At 52.1% G+C, this 16,281-nt stretch overlaps 1 protein-coding gene and 1 long non-coding RNA gene across 2 annotated transcripts; one reads left to right on the top strand and one right to left on the bottom strand.

Moving 5' to 3' along the window:
* Window positions 1–3,477: 3,477 nt before the first annotated feature.
* HES1 (hes family bHLH transcription factor 1) lies at window positions 3,478–6,875 on the bottom strand. The gene is made up of 4 exons (XM_024245193.3): window positions 5,605–6,875; window positions 5,371–5,466; window positions 5,034–5,121; window positions 3,478–4,399 (listed from the first exon to the last, which is right to left on the bottom strand). The coding sequence occupies exons 1-4, from the start codon at window positions 5,710–5,712 to the stop codon at window positions 3,849–3,851; spliced, it is 843 nt and encodes a 280-aa protein (XP_024100961.1). The 5' UTR covers window positions 5,713–6,875; the 3' UTR covers window positions 3,478–3,848.
* A 202-nt stretch (window positions 6,876–7,077) lies between these two features.
* LOC103890332 (uncharacterized) lies at window positions 7,078–11,493 on the top strand. Its single transcript, XR_654669.4, has 3 exons — window positions 7,078–7,147; window positions 8,414–8,505; window positions 9,465–11,493. It is a non-coding gene; the product is annotated as an uncharacterized LOC103890332 (long non-coding RNA).
* The last annotated feature ends 4,788 nt before the right edge of the window (window positions 11,494–16,281 follow it).

Genomic DNA, 16,281 nt, shown 5'->3' with positions numbered 1-16,281 from the left:
CAGCTCGGTGCGGCGGAGGCTGGTGGGAATTAGCGTTATCTTGTTGGGCCTTGCTGAGCACTCAGTAGGTGCTCAGGGTTTTCAGAAATGAGGATTTTTTTTTAGGCGTCCAGGGTTGCTGTCTGGTGGCAAGGTCTTTTTTGGGACGGCTCTGTGGGCTGGGATGGCCTCACCCCGCCGCTCTGCCCACTCCTGCCCCGGCGTGGCCTGCCGCCTGGCAGGGCTCTGCGGGCCGCGAGGGCCTCTAGCGCCCCGGCCCTGGCCTCGGCCCAGTTTCCCCAGCTACTAACTGCGGCCCGGAGCTACCGGGGGAACTGGAAAAACACTGGCAGGCGGCCCCACCCCCAGGCCCGGCGGGGCCGCGCGGCCGCCTTTCTGCGGCTTAGGCCTGCTGCTTGGGAGGCGCTGGGGCCCGGGGCGGGGGAAGCGGGGGCGGCGGCCTGCCTGTCAGCGGGAGCGGGCGCGGGCTCGTGTGTCAGCGGCTCCCGCCCCTCTCCCCGCCGCCGCCCGCCGGGCCTCCCGCCGCCGCCGCCGCCCGCTCCCCCCGCGGCCTGGCAGGCTGCCGGCTGCACAGGCGGGGGTTCGCGCCGTTCTCACGACCTCTCAGGTTGCCTGAGCTCATCTGGGAGCTATTCATTTCCTGCCAGAAAGCAGCCGGGCCTGCTAAGCAAACCACCTTGGCCGCAGGGCCGCCAGGGCTGGCCCGGCGTGGCCGCCCTGGCCCGCTCCCGCCCGGGCGGCGGGCCCCGGGCGGCCTCCCTGGAACCCCCGAGCCGCCCCGGCGGGCGCGCGGCGGGGGCAGCCTGTCCGCCCATCTGGTTGCACTTAGGAGCCGGGGAGGAAGCTAGGAGCGGGTTGTTACCGGCCAACGGGTGTGGGAGAAGTTAATTGACTTTAATGACAGGTTTCCCGGGACGGTGGTGACGACGAGGGGGTCCAACTAAACCCCAGGGTCCCCATTCCAGAAACGCGTGGGGTGGGATGGGGCGCGAGGAGGGGCGAGCCTCCGGAGTCGCGCTTCTGCGCTTGGAGAGGGCTCTCGTGTTGACCCAAGAGCACCCCCCACCCGCTTCCAGTTCGGCGCCTTTCCCGCTCCGGATGCTGCTGGAGACGGCGGGGGGCCGGGGCCCCGGAAGGGCTCCATTGAGAGGCTAATGCGCGCGGCAGCCGGGGCCCGCGGCCCGCATCCGGACGCAGTTTGGAGTCGTGCCTTATCTCCCGGAGCGATCAGCACTGCTGGGGGCCGGCGAGAGGGGCTGCTGGTGTGCCCGAGGCCGTATAATTAGGCCAGGCCTGAGGGACCCCCAGGGAGGCAACATCATTGAAGTCGTTTTTGAAGTTTCGCCTCTCCCTCAGCTACTTACTCCAGAAACAGCCAAAGTGCAGGAGGGTACAGCGTCTTAGAAATAAGTCCATTCATTTTCCAGACTTGGAAATGACCCAGAGAAGGGAAATGACTTATCCAAGATGACACAGTGAATTTGGTGGCATAGCTGGGCAAGAACTGGAAAGTGCCCTTTCCGGTTTGGAGCCTAGTGGGGTCTCCACCTTCTCCCCTTACTGTAACAGAAAAAATCCTCATCGAATAGTCTAAACCTAGCTTTCAGGGGGAAAAAAGTGCTCTTTTCAAATCACCAATTAAAAAAAAAGAAAACATATTTGTATTTTTCCTTTGATTTAGTCCCCCTCCCTAGGATGGTATCTATGTACTTTCGGTGATATTAATAAAAATGCACTTTTAAAATTGTTCCCCTTCAACATAGGGACATTTAATTTTCAATTGGTGTTGAGATTTTTTTTCCTGTGAATTTTAAAGACATCAATGTAAAAGAAATTCCTTGTATAAAAATAAGACATTGAGGTCTGATTATTTCTACCAGGACTGTTAAGGGGCTCCTAGTGGGGCCAGAGGACAGGCTTACCAAATGAAACACTGGCGCTTGAGTTGGGTGTCTTAATGGAACAATTGTTATTTTGTTTGTGTTTCAACAGGAGGGAAAACGTGGAAAAATGATAAGGGTGTGTGTGTGTTTCTTTGGCGGAAGGTGTGTTGGACACCTTTCATGTACACAAAATAAGGCAAGTAGGAGACAAATTCAAAAAGGTCTCTTTTAAATCTCTCCCTCTGGGGTGGAAACTGGGTCCGAAGGTATCTTGAGTGGAAAACTGCTGTCTCCTGGATCATTCCTATGATAGAGCCGCTCTCCACACTGGCCTGTGGGAAAGGCCAGAGCAGGGCGGGGGAGAGGTAAAGCTTTTGAAACAAGACAGAAAATCGTTGGTTTTATCTTTGTTAGGAAAGCTTCAAAGATTGATCTCTCCCGCCTCATCCTTCTCCTCCCAGAAGCCGGTCTAAGAAAAGGGGGGTTAGAGGAGGCTGGCAGGGAGGGGCCTGGGGGGAGGAGGACTGGCCGGCGGTGGGGGAGGAGGGCGCGCCCGCCAGACCCACAGCGCGGCTGATGTGTCTGGTCTCGCAGGGCTCGTGGTTTTCATTTCCCCAACACCTGGATGCAGTCAAACACCTGGCCAAATCTGACAAAATCTGACAAGCCTTTGTGATGGGATTTGGAAGAAATTCGCTGCAGATCCTGGCACAGTTTAAAGCTGTCCGCTTTGAGTTAGGACTTGTTAAGGAGGGTTATGTGAGCTGAAACCCGAGACAACCCTTTTGCTTCTATCTGGAGCCCACATCTTGCCTGGAAATGGGGCATGACCAAGCGAAGGGGTCGCTTGCTGTTTGTATTAAAAGGGGAAGATGGCCTGTGTGCCTGCCAGCACAGCCCCCACATGCTTTCTCTATTAGAGGCAAGCACAGAAACTTATCAAAAACACATGTCTGGTGTTAATCATCTGGGCTCGGCCTCCACTTGGGAGTCTAACTAACTGTCCCTTGGCAGAAGGAATCTGTTGATCTTTTCAGCTTGCTCGAAGAGGGTGCGGAGAGGCATTTCAAACTTTTGGGTGCTAGGGAACGTCTTATTGGAACCAAAGGATTGGCAAATTAATGAAGACCCCAACCAACTCTTGAAGAGGCGCAGCAGTTGGAAGTGTTTTTACTTTGGATGCTGGTGAGCTACCCTGAGAGGAGAGCTGCAGGAACCACCCTTAACGTGCAATGGGCAATAGGATTGGATCCATTAGCTTCGTGAATTTAGTCCTGTTCAATCTTCCTCAGGAGGAGCTAGAAGAACAAGGGCTGCAGACTTACCCTACTGCAACTTAAAAACATTTTTTTTGGAAATCCTTTAAGAGACTGACCACAAGTTTATCAGGGAAGCCTTACCAGATGGCTGCTTGTAAAGTAAATGGAATTGAGTCTTTTTAGTTCATGGAGGATTGTCGAAAGGTTTGATGGATTTTTACGAATGTTCTTTTAATAACAAAAGAGTCAATTCCTGAATTACCAATTACATGTAATTCAAATTCCACCAAAAGCCTTTTTACATATTCTGGAAGAATCAGTTCGAAGACATAAAAGCCTTTACTTTTTTCTTTTATTATATTTTCTCAAATAAACTTCCCCAAAGGAAGATATTTTAAGAGCATTTTCAAACATCTTTGGCATCACATAAAAAAGAAATCTCGTGTAAAAAACGAAATGTCATCTGAGCTTTTATAATACAAAGGCGCAATCCAATATGAACATATAAAATATATACAAATATAGTGCATGGTCAGTCACTTAATACAGCTCTCTACAAAAAGTAACTTTTTAGAAATTAAAAAACACAAAGTAACCACTTAATCAAAAAAGTCCTCTTCTCTCCCAGTATTCAAGTTCCTGTTGAGAGTCCGGAGGGAAGAGAGGTGGGATGGGGAGTTTAGGAGGAGGGGTGGCCTGAGCCCCCTCAGTTCCGCCACGGCCTCCACATGGAGTCCGCCGTAAGCGAGGGGCCGCTGGAAGGTGACACTGCGTTGGGGCCCACGGAGGTGCCGCTGTTGCTAGTGTAGACGGGGATGACAGGGCCGCTGTGCGCGAAGGCCCCGTTGGGAATGAGGAAAGCAAACTGGCCATCGGGAGCCGGTACCACCTGGAAGCCTCCAAACACCTTAGCCGCCTCTCCAGCCTGGCTGCCCAGCTTGCAGGGTGCGCCGCCGGGAGGGGGCGCCGCGCCCCCGGGGATGGGCACGAGAGGCGGCGGCGGCGCGAACGGCGCGTGCTGGGGGCCGCCGGGTCCCGGTGGGGGCGGTGGCGGCGCCTGCAAGGCGGGGTGCGGCTGCCCGGGGTAGGTCATGGCATTGATCTGGGTCATGCAGTTGGCCAGGTGGCCGAGCAGCCGAGTGCGCACCTCGGTATTAACGCCCTCGCACGTGGACAGGAAGCGGGTCACCTCGTTCATGCACTCGCTGAAGCCGGCTCGGTACTTCCCCAGCACACTTGGGTCTGTGCTCAGCGCAGCTGCGGGCCAGAAAGAGACAGACGGGTCATCGAACGGCCCTGGCCCCGTGGCCACTGCCTCCGCCCTGGGAGGTCCCTGTGGCGCGCCTCCCTGACCATGCGCCCGTGAAACTGCCTCCGGCAGGGAGGGTGGGATGGGTTTAGAAAAAACCAGCCACCACTCCACACTAGCGTTGCTGCCAAAGCCGAGCCACTCCTTCCCGATTCCCTGTAGCTGCATTTAAACCTATCTCAGCCCCAGATCTGTCACCCCCACCCCCCGCGCGCGATGCGACCTTGGACAATGCCTCCCAATCCATCATCCAAGCCTCATTTCCCCTTCTGCAACGGGAAGGAGTGCTCAACCAGTGACCCCCAGGCTCCACGCAGTTCCAAACCGCCACAGTCCTAAGTCCTTTCGCCCCTACCCGCCGCCCGCCACCCTCGCGGCTGCAATCTCTTTCCCTCCTTTTCCGGAACAGTAACAACTTGGAGTTGTGGCTATAAATAAGCCCCAGACCGTGGGAACGCGAGAGTGAGCCAAGGCAGTAAAATGTAGCTGAATGCCTCTCACAACCACGGGCGGAAGTCTGGAAGAAATCACCGCGAGGCAAGCGGGACGCCCGCACAGGGGGACGCGGCGAGCCGCCCTCACCCGTCATCTGCGCCCGCTGCAGGTTCCGGAGGTGCTTCACTGTCATTTCCAGAATGTCCGCCTTCTCCAGTTTGGAATGCCGCGAGCTCTGCATAGGAGGAGGCAAGAAAGGAAAGTGAGCCCCGTGTCAGCTGCTTCAGAGTGCTGGGGGTCCCTCCTCCCGGCCACGGAGCGCAAGCATTATCTCTGGACCCCAGCGAATAAGGCCAGGCCTTCCCGCCTGGGAGAACGCAGTACCAGCGAGTGCCAGACCCCGCAGGGCGGGGGGTTTCACTCTTAGTAGCTGAGAAAGTGTTTGTTTTTTAATTAAAAGAGCGAGCAGCATTTCCCCACTTACATCTTTCTTCAGAGCATCCAAAATCAGTGTCTTCAGCTGGCTCAGACTTTCATTTATTCTTGCTCTTCGTCTTTTCTCCATAATAGGCTTTGATGACTGCAAATAAAAAAAAGAGTTCTGTGTTCCCATGGGATCTGCCATCCCGGGGTTTCAAGACAGAACAAGACAGAAAGAAGCCCCCCAACCCCTGCTTAGTTTTGAGGGGCTGCAGAGAGATACAGGTACCGCCCTTACCTTTCTGTGCTCAGATGCTGTCTTTGGTTTATCCGGTGTGGTGTTGACACTGGCTGGGGTAGCAGCCACCGGGGACGAGGAATTTTTCTCCATTATATCAGCTGGCATTTTCCTTTTTTTTTTTTTTTTAATCTCTAGAGAATTTTATTTTTGGAGTTCTTCACGAAAAAGAATTTTTTGTGTCTCTTTTACTTGAGACTTTCACAAAACTACTGAGCAAGTGCTGAGGGTTTATTATATTTTGTGGCTACTTGGTGATCAGTAGCGCTGCTCCAGGACCAAGGAGAGAGGTAGACGGGGGATTCCGCTGTTATCAGCACCAGCTCCGGATCCTGTGTGATCCCTAGGCCCTGGCGGCCTCTATATATATCTGGGACTGCACGCGAACGGCTCGTGTGAAACTTCCCAAACTTTCTTTCCCACAGTAACTTTCAGCCAATGGGAGGAGGAGACACGCGGCACCGCTCGTGGACCGCGCCCCCCCATTGGCCGCCAGGCACAAGGTCTGGCGGCCAATGGCGCGCGCCTGAGCCCAGGGCACCGGAGGCTACAACGTCAATCAAAAGGATTTTAACCCTTTGCTACTCTCCCTCTGGGCTTTGGTTTAGAGATTTTTTTTTTCTTTGCGCTTTGGTTTTGGTCTTGTCTATTTCTTTTGGAGCCAGGGTCTTTGCTCTTTACGCCCTCCCTCATATGTAACAGAGCTGCTTTGACTGTAGTAAGTTCATTTGAAACATATTTTTTTAAAGGTATAAACAATAAAGAAAAAAACAGCAGTGGTTAAAAGGGGGCGGGGGGGGGGCGCGCGTAACAGTGTGAGTTACCGACACATCTAAAGTTCCCGCTCAGACTTTATACATTCAGGAGGGTGAAAGTAGATGGTAAAGGAAAAGGGCCAAGAAATTTTTCCTTTTTCCATGCAGAAAAAGGAAAAATTGCCTTCTACTTTACAAATGCAGGTTTTTCGGAGCAAGGTAGTTCTTGAATCCCTTCCCCACCCCACCCCCACCCCGTCTTTCAGAAATTCCTCTTCTGGATTTGGGGCCTTAGACCCCGGGCTTCCCCAGGAAACAATCAGAATAATTTCCAACTGGGTGGAAGGAAACGGTATTTCAAATGAAAAAATGAACGAGGGGGGCTCCGAGGGCAATGCCTCAGGGACTCGCGCCCTCCTTCACCACCCTTTCCCTTTTCATCCGTAGGCTTTAGGTTCTGCGGCGCGTTGAGGTGGCGGGCAAGGAAGCAGCCTCTCCCTCCTCGCCCCGCGGGCGGCCTCGGCCCCCGGCGCCCGCGGGCCCTTTAAGAGCTACACCAGCCGAGCTGCAGTTTGACATCAGCCGGCCGGCGTGGGCGCGCCTGGAGCCGGAGCACGTGCCAGGATGTTTTATTGCCGCCGCGGCTGCGGCCGGGCCGGGAGGATGTGTGTGTGCGTGCGTGTGTGAGTGAGTGTGTGTGCGCGCGCCCCGGGGGCAGGGAGGCGGGGGGCGGCGGCGGGCGGCGGAGAGCGGGGGCCGGTTCCTGGTCCCCGGGAGAAGCCAAGAAGGTAAATAGCAGCTGCTGTGCTCGAGCCTGGGAAAACCCCGCCCCCTGCGCCTGGCCGGGGCTCATTGGCGCGCGCTGCGTGTGGGGTGTGTGTGTGTGTCCGGGGCCCCCTCCTCCGGCCCCGCCGGGCCAGGAATCCGAGGGGGCGGCGGGCTGGGAGCCGATCCCCGGCGCTTACCCTCTCTCCCCACCCCCGCCTCCCCAGGCCAAGGTCAGCTCTTCCGGGCGGGGAGCGCACACCCGGGGTGGAGAGTGGGGAATTCTTCCAACCCGCACCTCCCCACCCTCACTTTCGGGCTTGGGGTTTTCACTCGGCCGAAAGCCGCATTTGCAACAGCCCGGGGGCGAGGTGGGGGCCTCCGAGTTTGCTCCTCGCCCCCGCCTTCCCCCCGCGGGGCCCTGGGCGCCCGCCGCGGTCACGGGATGCCTGACCGCACTTAGGAAGCGGCCGGGTCAGCCTCTTGCCTCCGCTGGGCGACTGCGGTTAAAGCGGCTTCGCGCCGCCCGCCCCTTCCCCGGGTCCCGGGCGGCCGGGCCGCTCCCCCTCACTGCGCCCGGGAGGCCGCCGGCGGGCGGCCGGGAGGAGGCGGGCGGCGCGGGCGGCTGCGTGCTGCCTGCTGGCCGGGCCGCGCGCCGGGAGGAGTCGCCGCCGCCGCCGCCGCCGGGTGCCACGTGGCGGGCGCCGGGCCGGGAGCGCCAGGGCTCTGGCGGCGGCCTCCCTGGGGGATTTGCCGAGCCGGGCGGGCGGCGCGCACTGCCTGGGCCGGCCGGCCGCCTCCTCCGCCTCCCTCCCGCCTGCCCGGGTCGCCGGCCCCCGTGCCCCCACCCCCCCTCCGCCCTTCCCGCCGCCTGGGAGCTCGGCTCGCGGCTCCGGGCAGCCCGGGAGCCCAGCGTCTTGTTTGATGTGGCCTCCCGCCCCCTCAGCCCTTCCCGCGTCCCGGAGGCCTGACGCACCGTTCTCAGACACTTCATTGCTTCCTGCCTCCCAGCTCCCCACTGAGATAATGTTGTCAATGATTTCGCCAGATCTCGTCCCGGATGAGATTCAGTGGTTCCTGACTGGGTGACCTTGGGCAAGCTCCCCTCTCTCTTTCATTGTGGAACACACGCGCAGTGTCAGACACTGTGTTAAACCCTGGGATTTCCACGATGAGAGACACAGTGTCGGCCTGCAAGAAGCTGACAGTAAACTGCGGGGGCAGACAGACGCTGATTTTCTGATTGATGACTGGGCATTCCTTTATTTTTCCTCTCTTTTCTGAGTTAGGTGGTGGCCTGAGAGATCAGGAGGACAAAAACAAAGTACGAAACCACACTTGTATGGATAACAGTATTGCTGGTCTACCTGGGTTTACAGCAGTGAGTAAGACCGTTATTGCTCTCTGGAAGCCAACAGTCTAGAGATACATATAAACGTGTACAGCTGCCATCTACGGATGGCCCAGTGAATTCCTCTGGGGGGTCCTAGGTTCAAGAGAGACATACGTCTGGATAGAGGTAAAATGCTATGGAGTTTCAGGAGGATTAATTTACTTTTAAGTTGGGGTACCTTGGAACACTTCCTGGAGGGATTGGCCTGTGTACCTTGAAAAATAGGTAGGATTGGGGCATTGGGAATGTGCTGAGTCGTGAGCTGGACAGGATGCAGGTACCCATGGCATTAAAGGCCGAGATCCTGGAACTTGAAGACTTTATTCAGGGAACATGGTCTGGAGCCTAGGGAATGTGAGGGACTAGAAGAGGCAGCTTGAGGCCATGTCACAAGCTCCTTAAACATCTTGCTGAAGGACTTTGGACCTTATCTTTAGACAATGGAGAGCCATGAAACATTCTTGAGCAAAGAAGAGGCATCAGGGTTTCCCTTTAGAAAGATGGCTCTGGCAAAAGTGGGAGAGTGGACTGCAGGGCTTGGAGGCAGAAAGGGCAGTTAGGCGGTTCGAGCTAGGGAAGAAGGTTCCTAGGAGGCAGGTGCAGACTGACTCCCAGAGGCATCCGTCTACATCCAGCTCCTCTGGACTTTGACTGCACACTCTTGGGACCTGAGTTCAACTCAAACCTGCCTACCCTTTAATGCGGTGTTCCCAACCCCCGACCAGGAACTCAGGAACTCAGATTTAATTCCTGAGTCTAACTAAGGAATCACGGCTCTGACCGTATTAACCTAAGCCTCATTTCCACCTTCCAGGATAGTCCTCCAGTCTGCAACCAAACATTTCCCTCATCGCAGGCTTTGGTTTACTCACTGTTGCCCCTAAGGCTACTCTCTAAGATTTTTTTTTTTTTTTTTTTTTTTTTTTTTATGTTTTCTTGCACTGCAGAGTGAGCTGTGGCGTGTCATGTTCTGAAGAAATGATGAACAATGCCTCTTTTGTTGACCTGCAACCTGGGCCAAAGGGGAAGGAATTTTCTTTCTTATTTTAAACAGATGGAAAAGTGGTGATGACAGAAAATTGTCTGTTGCTTTTGGAAAACGTGGGGTTTTCCTGTGTGGTTAAAATCCTCTTGGTGAAAGGTGATGAATGAGCCTATGAAGTTACCCTCCTTTCTGCCATGGTCCCAATAAGCTTTGCAAGCTTCTTAAAATGCTTCTGCTGAGCGGCTGACTTTTTAAAAACTTCCCAAATACACTGACCCAGATTCTTCTGAGGAACTAAACCCTTCCCGGGGAAGCATGTTAACCCTTTCCAGGTTCCCCTCAAATCTTTCAGAATCGGTGCCTGCTCTGCTAGGCTCTGCCATGACATTGACTGCTGTCTGCTGGTCGGCCCTCATTAACTATTGGGGTATGCCACTCCCTGCCCCATTCTGAGACACTTTTTCATCTGATTCTGTTCCCCACTCTTATTTGGGGCCCTGAAGGTGCATGGGGAATGGAATACGATCAAGTTAGGGTCTCACTGAAGTGGCTAAAGCAACCTCGTGGGTCAAATAGTTAATCAGCAACTTGTTTATTGCCACTTTGGGAGTGCTTGGACTGGTAGAATGGGCAAGTAACTTTCACACACACATTTTTAGATAGGGGGACAGAGGCTCAAGTAACAAAAAAATTAACTATGAATTTGTGTCTGGACCAAAAATAAATAAATAAATAAATAAATAAATAAAAATTCCAGGAACTCTCTGGCGTTCCACTCTAACCATTCAAGAAGAGTTTCTTGCAGATGGCCTCACAGATGACTTTTCAGTTTCCTTATCCTAGGCAGTGAAAATAGGACCAACGTTGTCCTCTCCCCACCCCTTCTCAAATGGGACAGTAAGTTCCTAAACTCAGGAAGAAGCATCTGCTTTTGGAAGAATGCTCTTAGATAGATAGAAACAGCCTTTATTTTTCAGTCATCCTTTTCCCCCGACTCCCAAAGCAAAGAGAAAATGAAGCCCAGTTCATCAGTGGAGATCACTTCTTTGATCCCCCTGTGACACCAGCATCATTCTGAATCGTTCTCACCGTGTCATGCCCAATACATACAACCAGGGGCTCCTGCACTTGTCTCCACCCACACTGTCTCCCAACCGCTGCCCCTGGAAGGGTGATTTCTCTGTCTTACCACATCACCTGTTTGCTTTCAAACCATAAAACAAATAACTGCATCTCTAGTGAAACTCCCCTTTGTCCCCTAGGTATCAGAGTGGTTTGTGGGTTTGGTTTAAAGCTACAGAAAGGAGAGAGCAAGAGAAGAAGAAAAAAGGTATTTTGCCTGAGGACTTGAAGCTTTTTTTTTCCCTTTTCCTCCGCATGACTGACTTTCTCACACTCAGATTCCCTCCAGCCTGCCAGAGACGTGGTAGCTGCCTTGCCAAGAGCTATGCTGGGAGGGCTATTGAAAGAGCTTTGAGTAAGTACACACAGGGTGGATTTTCTCCTCCCCTCGGTACCTGCTCTGCACCTGTACAGGGAGCAGTCCCACACATATCACCTGATCACAGCCCTTTCAGGGACCGTGAGAAAAATAAAGCCCAGGATAGAAAAGACATGTTTGTCGTCTCTCCAGGGCTGCAGCCAGCTTCCAGCAGTCCGAGTGCCCAGAAACAGCACATTCCAGGCTGGTTCTGCATGCATGTTTGCTGGGGCGTGTTCCAGGTGGGGGTGCTGGGAAGGGGGGGGCAACTAGAGGTCACCTTTGCAATGACCACCTTGCTGCCCCCGTTCTCTGGCATGTGCTGACTGGTAGCTTGAGAACCCTCTACTAGAATCAGTATCATAGTCTTTCTAGATAGCAGTCTGTATATGCTGATCGCAGAATTCATAACCAGGATTTTTTTTTCCACCTGTAAAGCCCCTGAAATGGAATTTCAACGTGTGTCTGTGTGTGCATATTTAACAGGAGCTTAATAAATATTTTCCAAATGCATAAACGGATGCATCACTTTTTTTTTTTCCCTGAGAAGAGGGTCCACAGCTTTCAGCAGAATTGCAAAGCTCTTTGCAATCAAAAAAGGTTAAGGAAAGCTGATCAGGGAGTCTCTGCTTACCAGTGGGTGCTCTAAGCCCCAGGGAGGGAAGGGACTTGCTCAGCTGCCCACAGCAACATAAGGCTGGGGGTGTGTGGGGGGTGTAGGGTGGGCAGAAGCCAGCTGGGAGCTCTTTTCACCACACCACACTGCTGTGGTCCTTGGGTAATTTTAGGTTGGGTTTATAGAGTTGTGATCACCAAAGCCTGCATTTAAAATAGACACAATAAAGATACTTTGAATTTCTACAACTTTTTACTCCCGAATTCTGAGGCACTTGAGCAGCTCTGCATCCAATTTTTGGATGTAGAAAGGGATAGGTGAGAAAGCAAAGTGTCTGCAGAGAAAAGAGGAGTCGGGAGTGCTTGGAGCAAGAGCCCTGGTTGCCATGCAGAGGCATTAGAAACAACTGCAACTGCATTCCATCTTTGATAAAAATAAGTTGCTACTTCTGAACAAAACGCCTGGTTGATTCCTGGCCAGGCTAGGACCTTGCATTGCAAACTGGAGGTGAGGGTGGAAAACAGAAGCTTTCAGCATTGGCTAATGGCAGCCTGTAATACTCCCCCAACCCCCCAACACTCGCTTGGAGCCAGTGAAACCAAGGGAATGTGCACTTTTCTAATGGCTCTGAAAGAGGATGGTTGCCAAGAAAGCCTTTCCCAGTAGGGTGGGGGCGGGGTGTCTTGGAATGGCTTAAATCACACGTTTGGCCCAGCCACAGCAGCAGCGGTGGGAAGGCTCTAAATGTGCTCCCAGCTAACCTCCTAACCTCTGAGAAGAGCTTCAGTGAGGCGAGCCTGCAAGGCCAGGGATGAAGGAGGGTATCCCTGAGGGATCACAGGGATGCTAACTTGTACCCTTGTGCATGAAAGGGTCAGAGCCATGCTGGGGCTGGGGCATATGAGGGCAGGGCCAGGGACCTCAGGAAGCCTCTGGAATGTGGGGTGAAGCCCATCCCCTTTAAACTCAGGGCATGCATGTGTTTGCCTTGCTGATAAGCTGCTCAAATGGTAACGTCAGAACAAATTTCTCCAAAAATTAAAAACAGAAAAACTTAGCTATCCAGAAAAACCATTTGGTGAAACTTAGGACCTGAAAGTGATTTGGGATGAATCAACATATTTTCTTTTTTCTCTTTTTGAAACGGAGTCTGACTCTGTCATCCAGGCTGGAGTGCAATGGCATAATCTAGGCTCACTGCAGCCTTTGCTTCCTGGGTTCAAGCGATTATCTCATCTCTGCCTCCCAAGTAGCTGGGACTACAGGCATGTACCACCACACCTGGCTAATTTTTGTGATTTTAGTAGAAATGGGAGTTTCACCATGTTGGCCAGGCTGGTCTCGAACTCCTGACCTGAAGTGATCCGTCCACCTCGGCCTCCCAAAGTGCTGGATTACAGGCATAAGCCACTGCACCCGGCCTAAGCCACCACACCTGGCCATACAACATACACACATATATATATATATATTGATATGGAGTTTCGCTCTTGTTGCCCAGGCTGGAGTGCAATGGTGCAATCTCGGCTTACCGCAACCTCTGCCTCCTGGGTTCAAGTGATTCTCCTGCCTCAGTCTCCCGAGTAGCTGGGATTACAGGCATGCGCCACCATGCCCAGCTAATTTTGTATTTTTAGTAGAGACGGGGTTTCTCCATGTTGGTCAGGCTTGTCTCGAACTCCCAACCTCAGGTGATCTGCCCCGCCTTGGCCTCCCAAAGTGCTGGAATTACAGGCATGAGCCACCGTGCCCGGCCACAACATACGATCATCATCAGCAGCATTCTTGCATTATCTCACATATTATAGAAAGATGGAAGCTGGAAGAGACGGCAGAAGGGACCTAAGAGGTCACCGAGTCAGCCCACTCCTTTCAGGGACAGGGAAACCGAACCCAGGAAGAAGCGACTTGCACAGGGTCAAGCAGCCTCCCGGGGGGGGAGTAGCAAAACCAGAACTGCCTGCCAGTCTAGAAACTCTCTTTACTGTATCTCTCTATAGGAGAAAAACATTTTTAAATATTGTCTACAGCAAGTGACCAACATTACCACCGAACATGAATTTTACAGCTAAGACACTGAGCCACCTGCTGGTGAGTGATTTTGGTAGTGTCACAGAGCACAGTCCTAGGTTTGCTGTGCTGTGATTCTCCTTTCTCAGATTTGCTCATCACCCTATATTCCCTGAAAAAGAAGGGATCTTAATTTCTCAGCTCCAGGACATAGGAAGCCTCTTGCAGGGTCTGTCCAGGATAGGCAGGCTGCCTCTCAGTCAACCAAACCAAGCCAAACCACATGTCCTCTCTTCTTATAATTGCCTATGTGTTTCCCTGATTTGTGTTCTGAAAGGAAGATTGGAAGAGGGAATAGTTCTAGCTCCGGAATCGATGCTCCGGTGGTGCTAAGCTTTTATCTCAGGACCAGAGAAGACATGATGGTAGGAATACAGTGAAGGGGCTGGAGCACTAAGACACTGTGCTGCTGGCCAGCTTCACACTTAGGAGAGGGAGAAGTGAGAAAAATCATGGATCTTCCAAGTGGTTGAGAGATGATGTTTGCAAATGAAATATATATTTTACTTTTAGATGTCAGGCATAGAGAACAAGAGAAGATGGTCCAGGCAGCTGCCACAGCTGCAGCTCAAGATGACAGGGCTGGGTATGGTTGCTCATGCCTATAATCCCGGCACTTTGGGAGGCCGAGGCCGGTGATCACTTAAGGCCAGGAGTTTGAGACCATCCTGGCCAACATGGCGAAACCCCATCTCTACCAAAAATACAAAAAATTAGCTGGGCGTGGTGACACGTGCCTGTAGTCCCAGCTACTCAGAGGCTGAGGCATGAGAATCACTTGAACCCAGGAGGCAGAGGTTGCAGTGAGCCGAGATATCGCACCACTGCACTTCAGCCTGGACAACACAGTAAGACTCTGTCTCAAAAAAAAAAAAAAAAAAGACTGATGGGCTCTAGCATGACTGGGCCCTTCTGGTCTCTTCTACAGAGTGGGAGGTTCCTAAGGTATCTGTCACCCACATGGTATTACTTGACAGTTGATGAGGCACTTTCGAGTCCACCATAGCATTTGGTCCTCATACATAGCCATTTGTTCAGATTGTCTAGGCTGGAAGGGCTTTGTTGGGCATCCCAGGGAGGGAGAGATTGGATTTATGCGGTCAAGGCAGGAGACATCTGGCTGGACTGGGCTGTTGGGGACTCCAGATATGGCATAGACAGGAATTCTGGAAAATAGTACCTCTAGAGAGAAAGGGTGAAGAAAGGAACTTAACAGGCCGGGAGAGAACTGACTTTTCTTTCTTAGGGAGAGCCATGGACAACAATCAGATTTCCAGAAATTGGAACAGAGAGGACAAAAGAGATGTCTGTCAATCCGGTAAAGAATGTCAGTAATCCAGAGGACAGGTACATCTTTGTGGGAAGAGGAAGTGAGGGAAGTTCCTTTTCTTGTGGAGGAAAATTGGAAGGGAGAGACGTGAGGGGAAGGAATCCCACTTAACAAAAAGATGACTGAGCAGATTCTGGAAATGACACAGAGAAGTAGGATCCTAGGCTTCCCTGAACAGAGGGTCGAGCTGCCTAGTTCAGCATTTAGTGCAGAAAGGCTTTCTGGGAAGATCTCAGAAAAGAAGACCAGGTTTGAGAATGAGGGCCCGTGTAGAATTCTGGAAGCTGCATCATTTTTTACTAGTTAGTTGTTCGTTCCATGCTGTTTGTATTGCCATAGGTGTAACATAAAATCCAGTAGGCTACCATGGTGTATATGTGCCACATTTTCTTTATCCAGTCTATCATTGATGGGCCTTGGGTTGGTTCCAAGTCTTTGCTATTGTGAATAGTGCTGCAATAAACCTACGTGTGCTGAGATCATGTCCTTTGCAGAGACATGGATGAAGCTGGAAGCCATCATTCTCTGAAAACTAACACAGGAACAGAAAACCAAACACTGCATGTTCTCACTCATAAGTGAGAGTTGAACAATGAGAACACATGGATGCAAGGAGGGGAACCACACACACTGGGACCTGTCAGGGGGTAGGGGGCAAAGGGAGGGAGAGCAATAGGACAAATACCTACTACATGAAGGCTTAAAACCTAGATGATGGGTTGATAGGTGCAGCAAACAACCACGACACATGTCTACCTATGTAACAAACCTGCGTGTTCTGCACATGTATCCCAGAAATTAAAGTAAAAAAAAATTTTTATATATATGTATGTATGTATATATATACACACATTATATATGTATATGTACACACACTTTTTATATATATGCGTATATATACACATTTTATATATATACACACATATATATACACATTATGTGTGTGTGTGTGTGTGTGTATATATATGTATATATAATCCCATAGGCTGGAAAAGGTTGTGGGGTTGTTTGGAGATGATGACTAGGACTGGGAACTTAGGGGGACCATACCCTGCTACTCAGTCTAGGGGTGATGGTCCAGGGCAGGAGTTTGGGGGACAGTGGCTCAGAACAAAGGGTGAGGCAGTACGCTGAATCCTCAGGGCTTCAGAGAAAGGACCGAGCATGAATCTCCATAGTTCCTCAACCACTGTGGGCAACTGTCTACACGACAGAGCTCATTTTTGGATTCCCTCAGCCCCACTCAGTGTATTGACATTATGTTTAGTAGGGAAAAGGAGTCT

The sequence above is a fragment of the Pongo abelii genome, chromosome 2, assembly GCF_028885655.2.
Source record: "Pongo abelii isolate AG06213 chromosome 2, NHGRI_mPonAbe1-v2.0_pri, whole genome shotgun sequence".
NCBI classification, from domain to species: Eukaryota; Metazoa; Chordata; class Mammalia; order Primates; family Hominidae; genus Pongo; species Pongo abelii.
This window is presented reverse-complemented; position numbering and strand designations above follow the sequence as displayed.

Bases quoted from the DNA above. Each gene is read 5' to 3' on its own strand.
- HES1 (XM_024245193.3), bottom strand. From the start codon at position 5,712: ATGCCAGCTGATATAATGGAGAAAAATTCCTCGTCCCCGGTGGCTGCT. The intron at 5,122-5,370 runs GTAAGTGGGGAA...CCTCCTATGCAG, and splicing joins TGGATGCTCTGAAGAAAGAT to AGCTCGCGGCATTCCAAACT. The intron at 4,400-5,033 runs GTGAGGGCGGCT...TCTGGCCCGCAG, and splicing joins GCAGCGGGCGCAGATGACGG to CTGCGCTGAGCACAGACCCA.